The sequence below is a fragment of the Onychostoma macrolepis genome, chromosome 02 (genome assembly GCF_012432095.1).
Source record: "Onychostoma macrolepis isolate SWU-2019 chromosome 02, ASM1243209v1, whole genome shotgun sequence".
Classification (NCBI taxonomy): domain Eukaryota; kingdom Metazoa; phylum Chordata; class Actinopteri; order Cypriniformes; family Cyprinidae; genus Onychostoma; species Onychostoma macrolepis.
The window spans coordinates 23657130-23681380 of record NC_081156.1 but is presented as its reverse complement, the minus strand read 5'-3'; the positions used below and the strand labels follow the sequence as shown (position 1 = coordinate 23681380).

General features: G+C 36.3%; 1 protein-coding gene and 1 long non-coding RNA gene across 3 annotated transcripts; both read right to left on the bottom strand.

Moving 5' to 3' along the window:
• Window positions 1–477: 477 nt before the first annotated feature.
• LOC131527340 (uncharacterized) lies at window positions 478–14474 on the bottom strand. The gene is made up of 4 exons (XR_009267635.1): window positions 14375–14474; window positions 14189–14258; window positions 9163–9199; window positions 478–1319 (listed from the first exon to the last, which is right to left on the bottom strand). It is a non-coding gene; the product is annotated as an uncharacterized LOC131527340 (long non-coding RNA).
• Window positions 14475–16143: 1669 nt separating this feature from the next.
• On the bottom strand, window positions 16144–24238 carry pdcd10b (programmed cell death 10b). Of its 2 annotated transcripts, none has more exons than XM_058762445.1 (8): window positions 24062–24238; window positions 22995–23156; window positions 22485–22538; window positions 22164–22281; window positions 21913–22039; window positions 21355–21433; window positions 16768–16850; window positions 16144–16608 (listed from the first exon to the last, which is right to left on the bottom strand). In XM_058762445.1, the coding sequence occupies exons 2-8, from the start codon at window positions 23082–23084 to the stop codon at window positions 16527–16529; spliced, it is 633 nt and encodes a 210-aa protein (XP_058618428.1). In that variant the 5' UTR covers window positions 23085–23156; window positions 24062–24238; the 3' UTR covers window positions 16144–16526. The 2 variants fall into 2 exon arrangements, with proteins under 2 accessions (XP_058618428.1, XP_058618437.1); XM_058762454.1 differs by having other exon boundaries at window positions 24078–24235.
• Between the last annotated feature and the right edge of the window lie 13 nt (window positions 24239–24251).

Below are 24251 nucleotides of genomic sequence, written 5' to 3'. Positions count from 1 at the left end.
TGACAGCCAGTTGCCCATACGCTGCGATATTTGATTTCACATTAACCAACTGCTTACATGAATAGTGGCACATTTCATAGTAGCTGGCAGCTCGCTATCTCTTGGTAAATCTGTTTCTTATTAATGTAAATAAGTGGAAATTGTGACATCCTCTGGAGAAAATAAAAACACAATTTAAAGATATTTATGCTCTTTGAACTGACTTAAATTGTTTAAACATTTGTTCAATAAAATATGTTAATGGCTAAGTGTATGTTGAATTATTTAGTTGCATTTTGTCATTTAGCAGCTGTTTGTGACTTACGAGTGACTTATGAGCGATTTATTATGTATTATAATTAATTAATTAATTTATCTATTTATTTTAAAATATTTAAATAAATGTATTTATAATATTTCTGATTCTATCTATCTATCTATCTATCTAGCTTTATTTATTTTGATAAATCTTTCTCTCTTGGAAAAACATACAAAAAGTTTGTTGTTAGCTATTTGTTTTTGCACAATTGCACAGAACCGATTAAGTTTCTCCATTTTGATTTATTGTTTTTATTGTACGTCTATAACAAAGTTGAACATGAGGAATGAAGTAGAGGTATGATTATTGATTGCATCCACCAGCAGGTTTTAGTTAGACCAGAAAACCCGTCAACACCTGTCATGCTGTACTGGAAGAACAGCAATGAGAAAGTCAATGAGAAAGAAAAAAGCAAGAGAGAAAGGCAGCAGGAGAAAAGAAAGGAGAAAGATAGAGAAAGAGTAAGAGAGGGTGGGGAGGATGAGGGACCTCGCGAGAATCGACTCCTCTGTAAATCAATTCTCAGCCAGGTTTCACAACAGTCTGAAATCTTCTATCATCATGATGAAGTATGAAAACACAAAGGAGGAGAAAAAAAAACAAGACTTTTGTTAAGTTTTACACATCAATATAATGTCTGTGCTTCTCTTTGCATAAAAAAGCCGCCCCACGTTTGTGCAAGTGGTGCATGCAGCCTGAGGTACCACCAAAAAATGACATGGTTTGTCTGCCAGTCAGGGCCTGTTTTTAAAAGATTGCATTGTTATCAGTCCAACGTGAAGCAAACTCTTGCTTGTTTACACAGCAGTTTTATAGGCAAGAAGTTCAAAAAACTTTCAGACAAATTGGCCAGTTAGTTTGTACATTGTACACAAAAAAAGATGTTCTAAAACAAGCCAAACCATCAGTCTTTGTGTGGCCCTAAGCAACACATAGACGGAAATAGAATATATTCCAGCCAAGTGTTCTGAAATTACTCCACTCCAGGTTTTTTGTTCCTCATTTGCTGATTCATATGTTCCTATGAGAGAAAACATAAACACTTTAGTCTGGAACATTAAGAAAACAGGCAAGTGGAGTGAAACAAACAGTGAAAAGCTTCTGCAGTTTAAGTTTCACTAACTTCCCTTGTGATTTGTCCAATCAGAACTGGTTTAAACATTTCTCACACCTTGTAACAAATATATATATATATATACATATACATATATGTGCAATAAAAAAGTGTTGTCATTTGTAATTCATGCAGTGTCATCCAAGCTATTCTTTGCACTTGTGAATGACTTTATGTAGAGGAAACATCCAGGGGGTTGAGAACATGTCATGCTGATTAAAGTAATCCCAAGCCACAACATATTAAAGAAAATTCATCAGTAATTTTTGTTATTAAGTTATTGAACATGTTAACGCATATGGTTAAAGATAATTATGCCATTATGCCATGAATTTATTTGCTCATTCAGAGGGACTGCTTTACCAATTTGAACAGGTTTTTATTAAAATGTTGTGTGTACACTAGCATTCAAAATTTGGTGTCAGTAGGATTTTTTAAAATGCTTTTTAAAGTAGTCTCTTATGCTTACTAGGCCTGCATTTATTTGATCAAAAATACAGTAAAAACAGTAATATTGTGAAATATTAATACAATTCAAAATAACCATTTTTGTTTTAATATATTTAAAAATGTAATTTATTCCTGTGATGGCAAAGCCGAATTTTCAGCAACTTTCGGAAATCATTCTAATATGCTGATTTGGTGCTCAAGAAACATTTATCATTATTAATGTTAAAACGAGTTGTGCTGCTTAATATTTTTGTGGAAACGGTGATAATCTTTTCAGGATTCTTTTATGAATAGAAAGTTCAGAAGAACTGCATTTATTTAAAATAGAAATATTTTGTACTGTCACTTTTCTTGATTTAATAAAATAATTTCTCATTGACCCAAAACTTTTGTAGTAATGTTGTTCTTGATGCCTTATGAAGGCTCTACAGATAAATTGATGGATCTTGTGCATCTTAAAGTATGACATTTATATTTTTGCCAAGTCAACCAACTTATTTCTGTAACCAGTCCAGCCCACTGTGACGTTGGATAATGCATCTTCTTTACCTGGACTGTACGTAGAAAAAAACTCCAAACAAAACAAAGAAAACTCTTGAAAGTTTACACTTTTGGACAGCATTGTGGCTTTCATTTGGAGCTCTGGGGAAAATTGAATCTATTTCATGAAGATTACACTCCTAGAGGCTGCAGATGGCTCTCACCGGGTTACATGCTTTTGATAATTGCTACTGCAGAGAGGCCTGAGGTTACAGCAGAGTAACGGAGCATTCCGAATGAGAGCCATCAAAGTGCTTTTCATTAGCCTCCTTCAGTCTCCTTATCAATTAACTCCTTTAAATCACACATTCACAAAGCTACCCAGACGTTCTGCGAATGTGGAACGGGATGTGAATAACTCTGTCGTAGAGCACCCTCATCAAGACAACAGCCAGACATTTCACCTTTCCAGAGAGTTATTCTAGCGGGAGTCTTCTTGTATCCTCAGACTTTTACATAGCGGTTGTCTCTAATAGCCGTGATTATGCATTATTAGTTATGCCGGCAGTTGGATTGACTTTATCAGCTCGAAAAACAGTGAGGTGGGAGTTTTCGAATGAGACCCTGTTTTGTCCCCGCCTGACAATGAGGCTGCAATTACTGATTTGCCATTTCCAGCGAGTCCCAGGCCCATTGTTTTAAAAGGTGCCGAGGCAATGATTGATGCGGATGTTTTTGTAGCTGTAATAGAAGCCCTGTCACTGACAGTGAAGACGTGATGGCCGCATTGTGTTTTGTGGGGTATCCATCTATCAGATTGTCATATGGTGGCATGCTTTGCGCCGATAAGCTAATTGCCTTTTATCAAATAAAAGAAAGCAAAAATTGTCAGATCGATAAGACTATCTTTAAAATGGCCTAATTGCTTAAAAAAATGGGAGGAGAAAGTATGAATGTGGCTATTAGAAATGTTTGCAGGGATAATTCGCTCATTAAATGCAAGCCTTGATCCACAGATGCACTGATACAGTTAGCACTGAAATCTGTTCTACACGCCAGCGCTTTAATTCCACATTCACGGCACGCGTGATGGAAGAACATTGCAGTCTCAGTAGGACTCGAGATAACCCCTAACTCATCTAGCACACTCTCAATGCGGTTCTAGCACAGTAATTTAGTTCTTAGGCTCTATGATTACAACCAACATGCTACTTGTAACAACGCAAAAATCATATACACAGTGATCGCCATACTTATACATTTGCATTGGGATCACTGCCATGACTGACATGTCATTTTTTGCCCTTGCATAATATTTTATTGTTATTTCGTAGAAAAAAAATATAATATTTGTTAATTTTGTGTAGCAATTTTTGTAGTATAGGTGGAAAATGTGGTGCAGCAAAATGATAAAAAAAAAAATTTAAATCTTGAAAAATATATTTAAATACAAGTACTGTCAAACGATTAATCACAAATAATAAAAGTTTTTGTTTGCATAATATATGTGTGTGTTCTGTGTATATTTATTATGAATATATAAATACACACACATACTGTAGTCTATATATATTGAAAATATTTACGTCTATTAATATTCATATAATTTATATTATAAATAAATATATTTAATATATAAACAACATATTTTTCTGAAATATATACATGCGTGTGTTATTACATATACTTTAAAAATATACACAGCACACATACATATATTATGTAAACAAAAACTTTTATTTTGGATGCGATTAATCGCTTGACAGCACTATTAAATACATTTTAAAATAATAATTATTAATAAGTGTATATCTTTCTTACGTTTTACTTGATTAGACCACATTATATTTCTCAAAATATTTTGCATGAATTAAAATGGCATAACAGTGTTGTTTTTAAGTAAGACTATTAAAATTATATTTTAATTGTTAATATAAATATTAGATGAACAACCAAAACTTAAATAAAAACTTTAAAATTTTTAGATTAGTTTTTAAAAAACTTTTAAATTAGTCAACTAACTAAAATAAGTGGAAGCTGAATTAATACAATTACAAAGATAAACAGAAACATTAAAAAACTAATAAAAATGACAAAAGCACAAAATTACTAAAATTGAAATTAAATTTAAATCTTTTAAATTTAAAACCCTTTTTGGACCTCATGTTTGTTTTTATCAGAAAACTAAATAAAGTTTATAAAACATCTATTTAATAAATCATTTAAATGTTATTAAGAATATATCGATAAAAAATCAAATAGAAAATGAATAAATAGTGTGTGTGTGTGTGTGTACATGAATACAAAATGGAGATTTTAAGCAGATTGTTCTTTTTTGTTATCACAGACAGTCTTATTTCTCATTGACCTAAAGAATGAACCACTAGCAGAGCAGTGCATTATATACAGAGCCCAGTGCATCTCATCTCTTTCCAACAGACAACATTTGGATAATAATGGATTAATCTGACATAATTATTTCGTCTTAGGCTCAGACCTCTAGTCACGGCTATAAGAAGATGCAGCGATGAGCTAATTTACTGTATTGTCAGAGGGCCTATCATGGCTTCTTATTAGGCTGCACAGCAAATCCTAAGCTAAATGATCTGTGTCCGGCCTTCTGAGGGAGAAACCGGCATTCTGCAGCACAAGATCCGCCAGCGCAAATTAGATGCAAGATTTGAAGAGAAATCCTCTCCCCCATACAGATATAAAAGCAAGGACGTGCACACAGCCGCCTCACGATCCAAACATTGACTCATCAGCACACGCCACCTGTGAAAACACCAAGCTATTTTCACAAGAATAAAGAGATGCACCGACTTGCGCGTTTAACTGTTATGTGCCACACTTAATTCCGGCACAGTTGTGTGCGTGTCCTAAACCTACAATTTATCACATAAATGCCAGATAAACCTAATCACTATGCTAACATTTGCAGCTCCAATTGTGCCAAACACAGAAGCGTTAATTAATCTAATGTTCTTGCGGCAGACGCACGCAGTCGCACATGCAGTCACGCTGTGGGAGTGATTTGTAAGGCACCATGTGGGGCTCTAATCTGCGGGTTGCCGCGGGATCTTTACAGCCTGCTCACGGGCCCGTGTGGCAGAAATTAGGCCCAAATTCAATCAGTCGTCCAGGCTGGCCAGGGCTTTTCCTGCAGGCCTCAAGGCGCCTTGGGACACAAGCTCCATCTGCACTAGGGGTACGGAGAGCTTGCCTCGCGGCGCTGGGGAGTTATGAGTATTGTGGGCCGCCATCTCTCCGCACATTAGTGTCACGGCTAAACTAAATAAGGACTCAGGGTTCGAGTGTTTAGCTGAGGAGTAATTTAATTTAGGCAACAACGTGCTGTTGTAAATCACAAGGATGAGACGGTGGACTGCATCTGGAGAAGGGTATTTATCTCAAGGCAATACCAGAACATTGAGTTAAAAAGAAATCACACCCTGAGATTATATTTCTGCAGACAGCATTCGGATCTCTGTATTTCTGCCTTATTTGGAAGCCGAAGTAAATGCGGAGCCAGAGCTGAAAACAGCTCCTATTTTTCGAGCAAGTTAACTTTCATACGGTCATTGTTGAGGGATTTTTGCAGCGGCATCGAGCGCTGAGAGCACTGTATTACCCGATTGCATCAACTAATCCGCCAACCTATTTGCTGAGGAATATACAGAGCAAGACACTGGAGAACGTATTCGCGTCTGACTCGGTCGTCTGTGAAATTGATAAGCCACAAGAGATCGACCGTTTCTTACGAAGCCACAAACACGCATAAAACGTTGTGGAACACAGAAGAGCGGGAAAAGCAGGAGCCATATGCACTGTACTCAGGTAAATTGTCTGCATATCTCAAATATAATTCATCATCCCCAGCTGCAGTCCTGGCATATTCATTTTTCTCTCTCTCTCTCTCTCTGCACGCTCAAGGATTGTGGGCGATGTGATAGGGTGCATAGGTTGTCCCTTGAGGCCAAACTGACATGATTGGAGCTCCCATTAAAACCAGAATGAAAAGTCCTCACAATGGGAGAAACTCTTGGGAGCAAAATCGGCCCTGGAGACCGGAATAATTCAAGGGTTTTTTCATCAGCAGGTGAGAATCTTGCATACTTTTGCAGCATTCATGGGTAATCGAATTGATTCTGCAAGAGGGATATGTGCAAATTAAAAGAAAAAAGGTTAGGGCAACATAAAATAAAAAGCTAATCCACAGTCTGAGTTTATCCTTTGGTGCAAATGGAGTGTAGTTAGGTTGTAGGAGCTTTAGCCGCACAATCAGTGCAGGGGTTTGTGATGCAGTGCTCCATTGGGACCTAATTTACAGAGAGAGGTGCTCCACAATACTACAGAGCAAAACCCCAACAAACAAACTACTTACCGATTCATTTATTCCAGCACTCATGCACAGGAGACACAACTATTTTCACTTTTACCTTGTGCTTTAGGAGCACCGTTTCAAATGCAAAAGGTTTTTTTTTTTTCCTGCAAATCTTTTAAAGAAAGAAAGCCAGCATGCAAATAATTGTTTAGGTTCTTATCAACATACATTCATGAGTATAGATTTAAGGCTTTGGTTAAGATGGCAGTCTATAACTTTAAATATTCATATGAAGCATGCATTGTAGATTTAGCTTTAGAGAAATGTACTTTTTCAGTGAAGTAGCAGAGCAACACTGCATGTTTTATGTGTCTTGGTTTTCAATAAGGTTGAATTTTAAATCATAAAGATGGTTATTTTGTGTTTAATGCCTTCAAGAAAACATACAATGGGGTTGTTACATAAAATGTTATTATAACCATTTCGGTTGTACTTTGTTTTACAGTACGTGTACTTACCTGTACTTACAGTCTAAGAAAGAAATGGCAATGTCAGGTAACTACATGAGTTAAGGTCAGGGTTAGTACCTAGTTATTACCCTGTTATTGTAAGTACTATAACAAGTCCTTTAATATCTTAGTACGTGCTACGTCCACTTTTGATTTAATGGGCTTGAGCTGGACCTCTCAAGTGATGATTCATATTGTCCTGCATGATTTGAGAATCTTCCAAAGAGCATCTTTTTTTGCTTCAATGGAAGCAAGACAAATGTGAAAAATAGTTGTCACAAATTTGCTTATTTGATCAGTGACCTAGAAAAAGTGTGAAATCCTAACTGTTTCTCATTACACAGCACTATGAAATAGTATTCAGTGGTTGGATATTTTGTAATATGTTTTGTTGTCCTTGGCAGCTCTGTATATCCGGGTAACTGAAACCAGCGCTACTTTCATGGCTCTTAAATCACACCGCAGACTTTCTATTTTTTAATACAAACACAACTGGCACTATTTTGAAATTAAAATGACCTTTTCTGTGATTGATTATAGTTAAATGGGGGCAGAATTAATATGAATGTAACATTGTTACAGTGTTTTTCTTGTTGCCATGCTGATTGTTTGTACATTGTAATGTTTTGAAGATTTAAGATAATATACTGGTAAAACTGTATTGAAAACTTTTTTTTATTTGGTATGTCACTGTTTACTTTGCAATAATGAACGTACCTTGATGAATATAGTCACATGCTTCGTTTGTCACGTTACTTTGTTTTAAAACATTCAAAATCCTAAAACTAAAATTTTGAGCAAGACTTTCACTGTGACATGTATCTAGTTTATCAGGGTGCTTTGTATGGTATCAATCTCTTTTTCTTCCAGATGCCGAATGCAGCATACATTTAACTTCACAGTAAAGCTGTCATTTATAACCACTCTAAGCAAAATAATAGATTTGAAGGTTTGGGAATATTATTCAATTTTACAGCCCACTGTAAAAGAGGGGTTTTATTTCCCTCACAGATATGACTCCGTCTGCCCAATTGCTGTTCCTGGTAATACACAATAAAAAAAATATCAAAATGCATTTTTGCAGAACAGGAAGGGCAAGAATTGATCACACTCTTCCATTACAGAAGCAAACAGCGGGCTAGAGGGAGAGGAGGAGAGATGAAAGAACATCAATGCGGAGAAAATGTGCAAAGCCACAGAGAAGCACTGCCCGGCATAATGACTCAGCTACCGCGCAGGGACCAACAACTTTCTAAAGCATCTCAGACATTAGACAGAGAGACGGGATGCTCCTTGCCCAGTACTCTAGCTGTGGGCGCTGCCTGATGCAATTAAAACAAGCCTACAGCGCCTGTGCACAGACGCAGTGAGGTGCCTCGTACTCCTGAAGTATCACATCAGTATTGTAAGGCCGACCGGGCCCTAATCTACACTTTTTCAACAGCCGGCACACCATGCATAATTAACACACATTACTAATTCAAACCTAAAGTGGTTCCCATGTAATCTACTGCAGTTCACTTTAATTAAACACATGTACTCTCGAACGATCTGCAACCGTATAATGTGTGTGAATGAATAAAGAACAGCAGTGGGATTGCGGTCATGTGCAACCGCAGACCCATAAACCAAAAACGAGATGGATCATTTCAGGGCATTTTAATATAATGCAATACATTGGATCCAAAATGTATTCGGACACTTTTGGATACTTAAAAATGTATGAATTTCATTGCACACATAACAAAATATAAAAGAGGCATCTCCAAACAAATGATGATTTTCTCAGAGATAACTTCACTTTAGTGAGGTACTGTATTTTTGCAATGACTTTAAATTTAACTAACTGGTTCTGAAGATGATTTTTAGTGGATGTATGAAGCACTAAAAATGAATTTAAAATACACACACACACACACACACACACACACACACACACACACACACAAACACATTTATTAATGTTGTTAATTGTTAATTTACTCACCCTCAAGTTGTTCTAAACCTGTAGGAGCTCCTTTCTTCTGTTGGACATAAAAGATGATATTTTGAAGAATGTTGGTAAAAAAAAAAGAAAAAAAAAAAGGTTTATGGTCCCCATTAACTTCCATAGTAGATGACAGAATTTTCATATTTGGGTGAACTATTCCTGGAGGAACACGCCACTATTTTTGAAAATAGGCTCATTTTTCAACTCCCCAAGAGTTAAACAGTTGAATTTTACCGTTTTCGAATCCATTCAGTCGACCTCTGGGTCTGGCGGTAGCACTTTTAGCGCAGCTTATAGATCATTGAATCTGATTAGACCGTTAGCATCTCGCTCAAATGTCAAAGAGTATCGATATTTTTCTTATTTAAAACTTGACTCTTCTGTAGTTACATCGTGTACTAAGACTGACAGAAAATGAAAAGTTGCGATTTTCTAGCCTGACATGGCCTAAAAAAATAAATAAGTTGAGCCAACTTAAAATTTTAAGGCAACCAGCTTCAGCAGATTTTTGAGTTTTCTCAACTTGTCGTTTTAAGTTTATACAACAAAAATTTGACAATCTCCCACAAAAATCTGCTGAAGCTGGTTGCCTTAAAATTTTAAGTTGGCTCAACTTTTTTTTTTTTTACAGTGTATACTCTCATTCTGGCGTAATAATCAAGGAACTTTGCTGCCGTACCACGGGTGCAGCAGGGTGCCTTTAATATGCATGACTTTAAGAATTCAAATTATGTAGAAGTAAATCTTCGGATGGTGCATAAACAAGACGCGTTTAAAAGCAAATCCTTTATCAGCTGGTGTCCATAAAGTATAGGCCAAAACTCTGCAGTGATTTGTAAGCGAGCGTTTGAGATTGCCAGGAGCCAGGCTGACCTTTGACCTCTCCTGAAACACATTATTAAGATAAACCTTTTAAGGAAAAGTCGGGAGACTGGATTTACTCTATTGTGCTTTAAACACAGTAATGGAAACAACCCACTGGGCAAGCATTTGCTGGAAAGTGTTATCAGACAGCTGACCTACTGAAATATCAGTGTTGTGACCCACGCTGCCCCTGCATTAAAAAAAGCTGTCTCCTCACAGAGCAAGTCAGCTGGAATGGAAAAAGCCTCTTTGCTAAATTTGACAAAGGATCCTTAGTGAACTGAAATTGTGTTTTCAATGCAAATTCGTTCATTTCCTTCTCTCCTCCTTTACTGTTCCGGTTCTGCACAGGCTTGTACACGTACACTGAAATTCTGAGGCAACACGTTGTGGGTGTTACGAAGGTGAAGTTCAGAGACAAATTGTGGAGGTGTAAGAAAGGCAACACAGGAAAATGATACATCTGTTCTGTTGCTGCTCAAACATGTACTTTGACACAATTACCTTGTGTGAGTGAATTTTCACCCTTCGCCTTGTGAGAGGTACAGTATACGGTGACAGGTGGGAACGGAGCTGAGGATTGCCTCCAAAGTGCTTGGAGAAATTGACAAGCTGCTAGAGGGATAGCAGCAGTTGATACTTCACTGCCAACAAACATCTCAAGCTTAGTGATATGACTGCCTATCACTGTTTTAAAGGGGTGACCTGTGTTGTATGTCATACACCAGCAGCATGCATCTTTTAAAAGCTAAATGATTTTTTAATTGGTCACATTATGGTAATAAACACCCACTGTATAAGAAAATGTAAGAATAGAAACCCTACTATTAGGGTGCAGTCAGGATATCAAGTCAGTACTATACTGGCATCCAGTGGCTGATATGTGAAGATTGTGGGAATGCCTATAGCGATTCTACTTCTCCATGCGATTACACCAACAAATTACCTTCTTATATACATATGACCATTTACACACACATTTGTCCATGCATGTGGAATGAAGCATGAATAATTCATCAACTTGGTCAGCATTTTACATATCAAATCCTTTGCGGTCTATATTAAAGGAACAGTTCACCCAGAAATGAACATTATGTCCAACTAAAAAAAAAAAAAAGTCAGTTTTTTTGTTTTGTGTTGTTTTGGACCCAATTGACTTTAATAGTACAAAATATATTTTTTGTGTGTCACTCATGATAAAACAACAATTTTAGGAGGTGCTGATTTTGTATGAATTAGTAAAATGTGATTTGTAGTTACAGAAACATAGGGCCTACTATTTAAAAAAAAAAAAAATGAAAGGGATAGTTCACCAAAAAAAAAAAAAACCTTGTGTCATTCCAAACCTATATGGTTTCTATATGCTGAGACCAAAAGATGTTTTTAAAAACGTGGGTAAGCTGTTAATGGTATCCACCGACTTCCATAGTAGGCCTATGGAGGAAAAAATAGGCTACTAATGTAAGTCAATGGCTACCATCAACTGCTTGGTCACCCAAGTTCTTTAAAACATTTGTTTCAGAGGAAGAAAGAAACCTATGGGGGTTTGAAACAACATGAGGGTGAATTTTATGGATTTTATTGATTGATTGATTGCGTGAACTATCCCTTTAAGCTTGAAGATCCACCCTTAACATACTTACGGTGAGATTGTACGAATTAGCCACCAATTCACTTAAAAAAGGTTCCGAATTTACATGAGTGTTCTGTTTGCTGACCTTGTGAGCAAAGTGAACGCAAAAGGAGATCCATAGATGTCATAAAAACAACTTTTTCCTCAAAACTGATCTTGAGTTTTAAATCGCACAAGGACTGAAAAGACGTAGGTCCATATTAAAATAAACAGCATGGTATTAAATGTATGCTGTGTGCTGAGACAGGAAGCAGGAGACGCACTACTATACTCTGAATGTGCTTACGCTTGTGTATTCAATTACCTCGCCCCAAGTTAATCCATGGTTCAACAACAATTTTAATTTCATGGAAGAGTACACAAATACCTGGGGATTGAAAGATTTCTGCATTTTAATGACCTGGGTTACAGTAGGACACCTGCCAGCACCGTCTGCAGACCTTTTTGTGCAAGGGCTCTAGTTCTGACTGGCGAAAATAAACAAATGCTCAGCAATCTATCAATCAAGCGTGTTGCTATGATAACTAATGGTGTGAGGAGGTCCCGAGACTCTGCAGAAGTGCTCTCTCCATCAGTAACACCAGCAGGGATTCTCTGATGGCTCTTTATACATCCTGGTAAGAGAGACGGGAGTATTTCCTCCCAAAATCGAGGTGTGATAGAACAGAGATAACTGACATGAAGCGTGTCTCTAAAAAATTATTGAAAGCCTCAGTGCTCGCGCACGCTTGTGATTGTACTTCGGATATGTGCTATAAATGTTCAAATGGAAGAGAAAGTCAGCATGTTTAGCAGAGAAAGAAAAGGTCTGTGAAACTCATTCTGACTGATAACTTTCCTTTTGTGGTGGGGTCAATCTGATTTCAAACTGCTTGAAACACTGGTTAAACTATTTCTTCTTGTTGACTTTTCCTCAGAGTCATGCATGGGCCTGCAAATCTTTGACACAGATGTGTTTGGAAAGGCTGTACAAATTTTGGCGATTGCAATGGTGTTGGGGTCAAACTGACCCCCATGGGTTTCCATGCAATTTGTCAAAAAACACTTGAAGAACAGCAAATATTCAGGTAAAAGAAAAGCCTGTTGTAGCTTGTCAGAGATTAAAATATGATGAGACTTATGAAATTAATCTTTACTTGAAATTGAAGACTCATCTACTAAATCATCCAATGAAAATGAACTGTTTTACAGTTTCATAGTCAAAAATCTGTGAAAGGATGTTTTTGGTTGTTTTTGGGGGGGGGGGGGGGATTTCAGTTGCAGCACTGAAAAGAAGTGTGAAAAAAAAAACATTTTACCCTCAAAACCAGACAAAACAAAAAATGCAGAGGCTAAAAAAATATTAAAAAATAGCCGTGACAAAAAGCATCAAAGAAAGCGAATTTTTAACAGAAATATGTGGCACAAATTGACCCCTAAAACAAAGAGTTAATCATTTCTCATATTTTACATTTTTTAGTCTCTGACAAACTACAATAGAGTTTTTGTTTTTTTCATGACTCATTAGTGTTTTCGGTAGTGTTGACTTTTTGGCAAATTGCATTGAAACCAATGCAATGCCCAACACAAATGAGGCACCCATATTATAAACACAAAAGGAGGGTTAAGCTAGAAAGAAATCTGCATTGACAGTTCTAACTCCTGTTTGTGACTAGACAGACTGGTGTCCAAATGTGTAAACGTGCTCTGATATTGCAAGAATGCAGACAAAAACAAAGCTGTCCCTGGTAGAGGCTCATTAAACTCCACTCAGACCATTTTAAATGCTAATTCTGCAGTGGCTCGTGGGCATTCTGCATTAATGCCAGCACTTTTTTTCTGAATCCAGAAGACTGGAGAGCATCACATGAATATCAAACATTGTGTATAAATTAAATTGGAGATTTTGACTGGAATGACTTTGAGCATCTGATTTAAATTTAAAATTCCAAATGCAAAACCCACTTTGGAAAATGAAATGGAATTTGTACTTCAGAGCCATCAACTCTATAGGTTGTTTTTATTCTGTAACAAGCACTTATTATGATGAGAGCTATTAAAGCCGGCAGTAGAGGAGACCGTGTCAGCAGCATCTGCAATGTCAAAAGCCCCTGCGAAACGTCCAACCGGTGGCCTCTCTCTTCATAAAGAAGCTTTTCAGCAGGTTCTGCCAATGCCAAAGGTCAGATTACGCACATAACCGCTGTTGCTTTATCAGACTCGCGGACAGAGCCCCGCCAAACACCTCACCAAGAAGCGGCGGCCCTCGGTCTCATATCGACAAGTGGGGAAAAAAATATATGAATACAATCGACTCGCACAGTCATGCCTGCTGACATTTCCAATCAATAGGCCTCTATAATTGATCAATCTGTTGCGGCTGCAAACTTCTAAACTGTTTCAACAAATAGCTTCAGACTAAATAGTTTTCACAAGACAAATCGGTGAGCCTAAAAGGGCATCATTAGATATTAAAGCAGAAGCAGCAACTTGTCTGTGCTGGCCTTGGGCGTTCTATTTAGAGTCAGTAATAAATGGTTTGCTCACCAGTATCATCTGTCGCCTTGCCTTGGCAGTCACTTACGCTTTTCTCTCAGGGATTTTACCACACACAAAACTGCAGCAGAAGGCCTATATTAGCTTATATGAGCATATAGTAAATATCAGGATAAATAATAGCAAATGCTGTGGGAAAGAAAATATTTGAAAAATGAAAATTCATCATTTACTCACACTTTGATCCAAACCAATATTTCATCTGTGGAACACAATAGAACAGGGGTGCCCAATCTCAGTCCTGGAGGGCCGGTGTCCTGCAGACTTTAGCTCCAACTTGCCTCAACACACCTGCTGGGAAGTTTCTAGTATGCCTAGTAAGAGCTTGATTAGCTGGTTCAGGTGTGGTTAATTGGGGTTGGAGCTAAACTCTGCAGGACACCGGCCCTCCAGGACTGAGTTTGGGCACCCTGCAATAGAAGATATTTAAAAAAAAAAAAAAAAAAAAATAGGATGAAATGGGGTCAATTGGGTCTAATGTTGTTTTAGATGGCTTTCATTGAATATGGACAGAAACAGTTTATCATTTTTCAGAATTTATTTATTTTTTGTTTTCTGCAGTAGAAAGTCAGTCATACAGGTTTGGAACAACATGAGGATACGTAATAAGGAAATAATGACAAAACCTTAATTTTAGACTGAAATATCCCTTTAAGACTATATGCTTGTAAACAACTGTTCATTCAAAATTATGGGGTCTGCAAGATTTTTTTTTTTTTTTTTAAATGAATACTTTTATTTAGCAATGGCAAATTACTTCCAGTTTTGATCAAGTTCAAGGGCTACTCCACCCCAAAATTAAAATTTTGTCAATCACTTACCCTCATGTCGTAATTTTACAAGCTACGAGAATACTTTTTGTATGGAAAGAAGAAAAAAAATACGACTTTATTCAAAATGGTGCTACAGTGACATGAAGACGACGAATTGTTGAATAAAGTCGTTTTTCTTTCAGTACAAAAAGTATTCTCGTAGCTTCGTAAAATTACGGTTGAACCCCTGAGGTCACATGGATAATTTTCCCTATCTCCTTGCTACGTTTCTGGACGTTGATCATGTTAATTACATTGCTGTCTATGGGAGGGTCAGAGAGCTGTCAGAATGCATCAAAAATATCTTAATTTGTTTTTCCGAAGACGAACGAAGCTTTTACGGGTTTGGAACGACATGAGGGTAAGTGATTAATAACAAAATTTTCATTTTGGGGTGGAGTATCCCTTTAAGGACATTTATAATGTTACAAAAAAAATGTACACTTAAATAAATACTGTGCTTTTAACTTTTGAATAAATTCCATCCTTTTGAGTATTGAAAAAAGAAAACCATCACCGTTTCCACACAAATATTTAGCAGCGCACCTGTTTTCAACATTGATAAGAAAATTATATCTGAAGGATCTTGTGACACTTAAGATTGGAGTAGTGGCTGCTAAAAAATTCAGCTTTGCAATCACAGGAATAGTTAAAAAAATATAAAGAAATGGAAAAAGTCTTTTAAATTGTAATAATATTTCATGATAGTACTGTTTTTACTGTATTTTCGATTAAATAAATGCAGCCTTGGTGAGCATAAGAGGCTTCTTTCAAAAGTAAGAATAAGAAAAAAATCATACAAGCCACAAATTTTTGAACAGTAGAGTATGTTTGTACATAACAGCAAATATGCATGTTTTGGCTTTCACTTTCAAAACTAATAACATTATAAGGTTGGGTGACACAATTAGACTATACTCAGCATCTCTCTGCCCAGGACACCCTCTTCTGCATCTACTCTGAGACCATTAAATATCCACTTAAACACATAGAAAGTCAAATAGCTCTTCCATTAACTGTGCTTCTTAATGTACATCACAGAGCAGACTTCATAAAAGCCGGTTTTAACTTCCTTAGTGCATCTGTGGGGATATATTAATTGAATCAATTAAAAACCTCCCGAGACAGAGAATATTAAACATTTGGAAACTATTTATTGAACATTTATAACCAAATATCTGTTAAATACATCATTTATTCTTATTCTTTATGTCTCAATGACAAAGAAAGAATACCAATATTTACACTTTGTATATGGAATGTTGCATGACACTTTAAGGCGCAAAGTCTTTTGGCTTTCGTTTGATCGGAACAACAGTGAAAGAAAAAGGTAATGAAGCTGTCAGTAAGGGTGAAAATCATGATTATTCAGCTAAGGGTAAATTAACATGTCTTGAACTCATTTCAAGATCCTTCAAATGAGGCAAAGTTTATAAATTATACTTTGAAAAGACAAAAATCTTTGTATATTACACATAACTGGCTCCACACTCCCGAACACATCACAGCTCCGTCTCCTAGGCCACAGTTTTGAAGGTCTGTAGTATCAAGTTAGTTTGGTGGATAAGCCTGTTGGCACTGATAAAGACGTTTATTGCCCTGTGGATGGGAAAGAGAAAAGTCACTGCTCAGGACATCAATTGGCTAAACATTTTTCATTGAGAAATGCACTTTCATAGAAGATCTGTAAAACAGATGTCTGCTAGAAGCATAAGCACTGCACTTTGAAAAGACATCCGTCACTGTCTGCTTGCTTACTTTCCATCTTTGAAGTATGTTTTCAGCGTATCACTAAAGCTTTTGGAGTACTTCACAAACTCCTTCTTTTGGTGTTCAAGTGCCTGGGGAAAAAAGTTAAACATGTTAATATTTGGCTATTAAAAAGAATTGAGCTTAACTAGCAGCATTTGTGACATACTGTTGATTATGCAAAAAAAAAAAAAAAAAAAAACTTGCAATGGAAGGGGCCAATTTTTGTGATAAAAAAGAAATGTGAAGCTTATTTTATAAAAGCACTTACATTACATCTCAAATAAAAGTTTTAATAGAAAAATTCATGTCATTTAAAGGTTTGAGCAATTAGGCTGTCATTGCAACAAAGTTGTAACAAAGTATAATTAGAGGCAGCTTTATACAGATTTTTTTCACATTAAAATCACACACACAATGTTTATGAATTGTGGCTCTATTACTACAACAATGAGTATTTTAACATTTATGGATTGGGCAGATTCCACTGCATGTGTCTCACTGCAAGCTACATTTTATTTTTTCAAGAAAAGCAGGGACAAGTCTAAATGAATTTATAACTTAACCCTTGTGTTGTGTTCGGATTCCTGTCACACTTGTGGTGTTCCGGGTCAAAAATGACCGGACTCTAAACAACTGCTTATAAATCACTCATTATGCTATATTATCACCAAAGATTGGATTAAATCTTTTTGTCAACTTGTTTTCTTTCATTTAGGACTGGTTTTGTGTTTCTGCATCCGATTAATCGTAGGCCTCATTTATCTGAAAGTAGGCACCTCATTTTTTGAGTGAAAAAATAATTTGTGATGAATAATTTTCACAACATTAAACAAAAAATTATACAAATTTGCACTGTTTATCACACTAGTGTGCTTTAATGTTTAATTGAGAAGTTTGCTTTTAAATATTTTTATTTTGTACAAAATTGCAAAAAGTCACACTTGCGGTGTTCCCGGCTAATAACGATAAATTTCTCATAATGCTATATTATTAGAGGCCAACCAATTCATCGGTTTTGCCGATTAATCGGCACCGATAGTTGATTGCCACAACTATCGGTTATCGGCAAAAATCCATGCCGATAGTTTTCCGGTTTGCAACCGTTGCCGGAATGCCTGAGAAGGGTCCGCTGACATTATACAGTAGGAGAGCGTCCTCTAGCGGCGGAAATCACTGACAGCACGTGTTGTTTATTTTGACACTTGACACTGCGCGCTGCACAGAGCGGGAAACTCCAGACCCGCATTTAAATGCAGCCGACACAAAAGCCTGCCGCGGACCAGAGCGCCATTCACATAGTTTTCTATTAAATTACATTATATTTGTCCCAAATCGTTGTGAATGTATATAATGACTTCACCCTAGGCTATAAATTATGTATTGTGCATTTTTCAGCAAAACGTTTGTCTTTCTGTGGCTCTAATAAAGTCGGTATGCTTCATGTAGAGAGCTGCAATAGATCACGCGTTCTCTTTCCACTTGCTCTGTTTTTTTAAACACCGAACTTCAAACTCATTTATGCCACATTGTTCATTCTTGAAGCAAACTTATGTCCGTTTGGTGATTTAAATAAATTGTTTTAGACTGCCACTTGAATTGAACGCAAAGCGTCTGGTGTGTGTGTGTGTGTGTGTGTGTGTGTGATACCTCTGAGTTCTCCTAGACGCAGCGCGACTAACTTTTTTTTGATTAGATAATTATCAAGTGTTAAAAAATAGAAGCAAATAAAGTGTGTGAGTACACATACAATATCCATATGTATGTCATTTTAATGCTATGGCCTTGTGTAGATATTTAAACATGGCCATCTTTAAGCATGACTGTTGAAATTAAATGGTAACATTTAACAATAAAAGTCCATTCGTAGCATTAATGACAACTGTAGAAGTATTGTTCCTTGTTAGAGTGTTTTCATTTCAACATTCACTATTAGCTACTAATAGGCTATATTTTTACATTTTAAAGTTTCTTCTTTTAACATTAGCAAATTATGAAATAACTTTAATGATCAATATAGTAAATAATATTAATATTTTTATTCATTTACAAAGTATGGTTCAGTACTGTTGCTGCTTTTTATTTTTTATTTTTTTTTAAATAGTAAAGCACTAGCTCTCTTTCAGTATCCATTTTGAAAACTATCGGTTGATTAATCGGTATCGGCCAGTGTGGTCCAACCTAGCTATCGGTATCGGTAAAATTCACTATCGGTCAACCTCTATATATTATCACCAAATATTCAGTTAGGACTGGTTTTGTGTTTCTATGTGCATTTGATTAATTGTAGACTCATTTATCTGAAAGTAGACACCTCATTTTTTGAGTGAAAAATTTTTTTTTTATGAATAATTTTCACAATATGAGATAAAAATTATGAAAATTTGCACTGTTTATCACACTAGTGTGCTTTAATGTTTAATCAGGAAGTTTGTTTTGAAAGGCTTTTATTTTGTACAAAATTGCACAAAGTCACACTTGTCAAAAATGGCCAGCCATTGTGAATGGTGAAGAATGAAAGTAAGAGAAACAACTAGCGTTCAGGAGCATGTTGTGCTTGCAAACATAAAGGCCTTGGACCTGTGCGTGTGTGGATGCATGTATACTCATGCTCTCACTCTCACACACACACACCCACACCCACACACATCCATGCATACAAACTATTGTGAGTATTACACCTATTTCATCCTACCCTGAACTGCATGCAATATGCTTTTATGAATCTGATATTATAACTCTCTCTATCTCTCGCATAAACACACTCAAACTGCCTTGTCTTTGGCCTGCACTGACTTCAAAGTAATATTTTTTTCCATCCTTCAACCAGAATGTTACATCAACTTCAGCTGGGCCCTCAAAATCAGAAGATTGCTCCTCTTCAGTTGTTGCAAGGTTTTCAGCTTGTTCAGTGATGTTTTCCTCTTCCAATATATCTTGCAATGCATCTTCACTGAAAGATTCATCTTCAGTTGTCCCTTCCTCGCTATTTTCTTGATCAGTAATATGATTATAATCTCTTGTAAAGACAGCGCACTAGCCGGGTTTCCATCACCCTATTTTAATGCGCATTTTGAAGTATTGCATGAAAAGCGAGTGATGGAAATGCCAAATTTAGAATAAAAATCCCTTAATTCGCAAAATAATTTTTACGCTTGCTTGAGGTGGTTTTTGACTTTGGCGAAAAAGGGTTGATGTGAATAATGGGAGATGGAAATGCATTTTGAGAATAAATTCCTCCAAGCGCATCAAAAAAAGTCATGTGACTTTGCGCTATAGGTCGGCAAAACTTGACTAACCAGCAGACCGATGTCATTCCACAACATCTGAAATGTTGTTATGGTCATTCTCAAATGCCCGAGCAAAGTCTGTCGTCAAAGTATTTCTCTAATTGCCTCCCAGAAATGTCTTGCATGACCGCATTCCCAAACAGCAGCATCCACCTCCGAAAGCAATGATCGCATTCATTATGTTTCGTCTGCTCGAGTTATAATATCACAAGGTTATAATTTCACAAGGTGAAAAATCACTCCCAAAAAAGTTAGAAAATGATTTTTTTTAAAAATTGAGAAGTAGTTATATCCTTCGTGAACAAAGTCACTAAATTTCAGTCCAATGCGATAACATTAACTAGTATTTTCAGGGATAAAGAAAATCTTCTCCGGACAAAAAAGACCCGAACACCACATGAGGGTTTTAAAGGAACAGTTCACCCAAATTTTCTGAATACTTACTCACCCTCAGGCCATCCAAGATGTTTCTTTATCAAAATAGATTTGGAAAAATTTAGCATAATTTGCTCTCCAGTTAGTTTAGTTAGTTTCTCTGCAGTGAAATGGGTGCTGTCAGAATGAGAGTCCAAACAGATGATAAAGACAAAATATTGATTTATCTTTAAACCGTCCATAAACCATAATAATAATGCACCCTCCATTTTTTTTTTATCAGCTATTTGGACTCTCATTCTGATGGCACCCATTCACTGCAGAGGATCCATTGATGAGAAAGTGATGTAATGCTAAATTTCTGTTCCCATGAAGAAACAATCTCATCTACATCTTGGATGATCTGAGGGTGTACATTTTTTCTAAATTTTCATTTTTGGGTGAACTATTTACTTAAAGGTATAGTTCACCCAAGAATGAAAATGACCCCATGTGTTACTCATCCTCAAGCCATTCTAGCTGTATACGGCTTTCTTCTTTCAGACAAATACAATCAGTGTTATATTAAAAAGCCCAAAAAAGTGCATCCATCCATCATACAAGTAAAATTACCACATTGCTTCGCTTCAGAAGGCCTTTAGCACTTTTGTGATGGAAGGATGTACTTTTTTGGGCTTCAAAATCTCGATCCCGATTCACTGCCATTATAAAGCTTGGAAGAGCCAGGACTCCAATATAACTCTGATTGTATTTGTCTGAATGAAGAAAGTCATATACAACTAGGATGGCTTGAGGATGAGTAAATAATGGGGTAATTTTCATTTTTGGTTGAACTATCCATTTAACTTGTATTAATCCCAAAATATTATTTTAAAAACCATCCCAACCTGCCTGTGCAACAGTGAAAATCTGTGAAATAAGAAATACTTACTCTGCGATTCTGATACTGATATTTCTTAAACACATTGTTGACTGTGTCCAGCAGCTCTTTTATAGCACTGGCGATGTCTCTGTGGAAATCAGCGAGAGGTCAGGAGTGATGAATACATTTATGAACAGCGAAGCACTGACTCAGCAGTCAGGCAGTGGAGAATGGCAAGATAATAGAGGAGAGGCCCATTAAAATGTCTACAAATCTTTCACGTTTGAACATCTCCTGAGGTCTATGTATCCATGGTATTGTCAGCTATGTGAGATCGCTTAGTCGATTAATTGTTGGCTGATTGCTTGATTAAAACTAAAGCAATAGACTTTAAGCAAGACTATAAGGGGAGAAAAATCTATAGGCTCCAAACGATTTTGACTGCAGTTATTGCGTGATCATTACTCTAGTTTGTAGTAAGTAAGTATTCATTTAGCAGATGCTTTTATCCTAAGTGACATACAGTACACCTCTTACTGGGACAATCCCTCTGGAGTGACCGGAGGCAGATTACTGGGCCAGATCTTTAACCACTATCAAGGTGAAAACAAGGGACAGGATCCTCACTTTATGGTCTGTAGGAAGCGCACTCTGTCGTTGATCTCGTCTGGGATTTTACTCAGGATATGTTTGAGGGCTCGTGCTTTCTCATTTAGGTCATGGAATTCCTGCTCTGGTCTTTCAATCATGTACTCTGTGAAATATGAATCACAAAACTTCTTAGGTTCAGATACTAAAACAGTCATTATTTGTATCATTTTGAGTGTAGGAAAGATCCAGAAATAGGGACTGCACCAGAAGCAAATTATCTTTTTTACCTTCCACGTCATCTGCAGCCATGCGCAGTAGTGACTCTGTGAAGTTGATCTCCACGTTCTTCTTCTCCAGTATCTTCATGATAATATCCTGAGTGAGGCCTGGGTTCTCTTTCTCTGCCTTGAGAGGGTGGCGTTGATTGAAGAGCATTAAACTCACATCAGTAAAACTCATATTATGCTGAGCATGAAATTAATCTTTTTTTTTTTTTTAAAACAAATACATCACAAGGGCCAGATAAAGAGAGATAACACCTCAGAAAAATAAATACTGTATCATCGGCATCTGCCAGCTGATGGATGGACACTTTCAGGAAGTCTTACTTTGATAAATGCTGCCCGCAACGTCTGTGCTGCTGACAGGTTTATCCTCTCCAACTGTCAGATGAACAAATTCAAAATCAGACATTTCATATTCACACACTTTATTATGTCATCTGAACTACTTTAAGCTACACTACTGTTTAAAAAAAAAAAAAAAAAAAAAGTAAAACTTTTGGGGTCAGTAAAACTTTTTTCATACATATTTGTCAAGAATGCATTCAACTGACCAAATATAACAAAGACATGTATAATGTTATAAAAGATTTCTATTTTTAAAAAATGCTGTTCTTTTGAACTTTGTATTCAACAAAGATAAAAAAAAAAACAGGTTCTGCAAAAATCACAACTGTTTCCAGAATTGATAATAATATGAAAGGTTTCTTGAGCACCAAATCAACATATTTAGAATGATTTCTGAAGAATAAAATTACATTTTAAAATATTATCAAATAGAAACCATGGTCAACAAACACTACGTATTTACTTATACTGAAGTGTAAATGTAAATACCTCATTGAAGACTGGGTACATGACTGCATATAACGTCATAGAGACTATTGAATGTGTCTCAGCTTCATTCTTCATCTCTTCCATTGTCATCCTCAATGGAGGCCCACCACAGGTAAAAATGGGCAGTTAAGCCACACAGTTCAGTCAGTTCTCTCAAGCACACTGCAATGTTTGGAAGGAATACATTGAATTAATGGATATTGATCAAAAAGTTATTCTCAACTAATAACAATTCACTTCATGACAAATTTTCTACATTTAATCATTTAACAGATTAAATATACAAAATGTTTAGTTAAAGACTGTTCTTCTAAACCGAAAAATTATTTTTTAATTCATACAACTTGGACTTAAGTTTTAAACACATTATTAGTGACAGCTAAGAGAATACAATATAAAAACAAAAATATTCAGAAACATGAAATTATTAATATTTTTACTCTGAGGTGCAATTAAAAAGATACAATTAATAATATAACTTACTGCATTGAAATAAACATTATTATGATCAAGCCTATCTCAATGTAAATATTTTAATACATTACTATTGCTGCATATATTTTATACCAAAAGATTAAATATATAATAGTTATGAAGGGATGTATATTTGACAGCTATGGTTTCCTCAGTCAAACTTGACTGCACAGCCTCACCTACATGACATAATATCGACTTCATCTGACACAATCTAGACACCTTGTTTTTGTCACAAAATATAGCCTAGATAGTCCATTATAGTGAAGCTATCATGGTTAATTATTTAACCTGCTAACCTAACCCGACCATTACAATGGACATGTAGCAAATGTTTTTCTAGCATCTTTGTCACAATCCCTCCGGGTCCTTTCGATTCAGTTTGGTTGTTTTAAACCGTCAAAGCCAAATCAAACAGACCTCATTCTGACATTATTCAAGCTTTGCTTATTTCTCAAGTGTTTTTTAGAGTTAGCAGCCTAGCTAACTCCTTCATAGCCAAAAATGAGCAGGCTGGCTATCAAAGTTAGCAGACAGGTCTGTTCATCTCGACGTCCGTACATTTCATATGACCACAATGTCAACAGAAATACCTGCTCTGGTCTTCACCTGCACGTCCCACAGCTGAGGGTAAGTAATCAAGGTTTCATTGATGCTTAGCTAGCAAAATGTAGCTGTGTTTGTTTTCAACTTCGGAAGTCGGAAGTTTTCTGCGTGAGCTGTGAGAAAGCTGACGACTTCCGTCTCCTGACCAACCAGGCTGTGCCTCCTATGGGCGTTTGA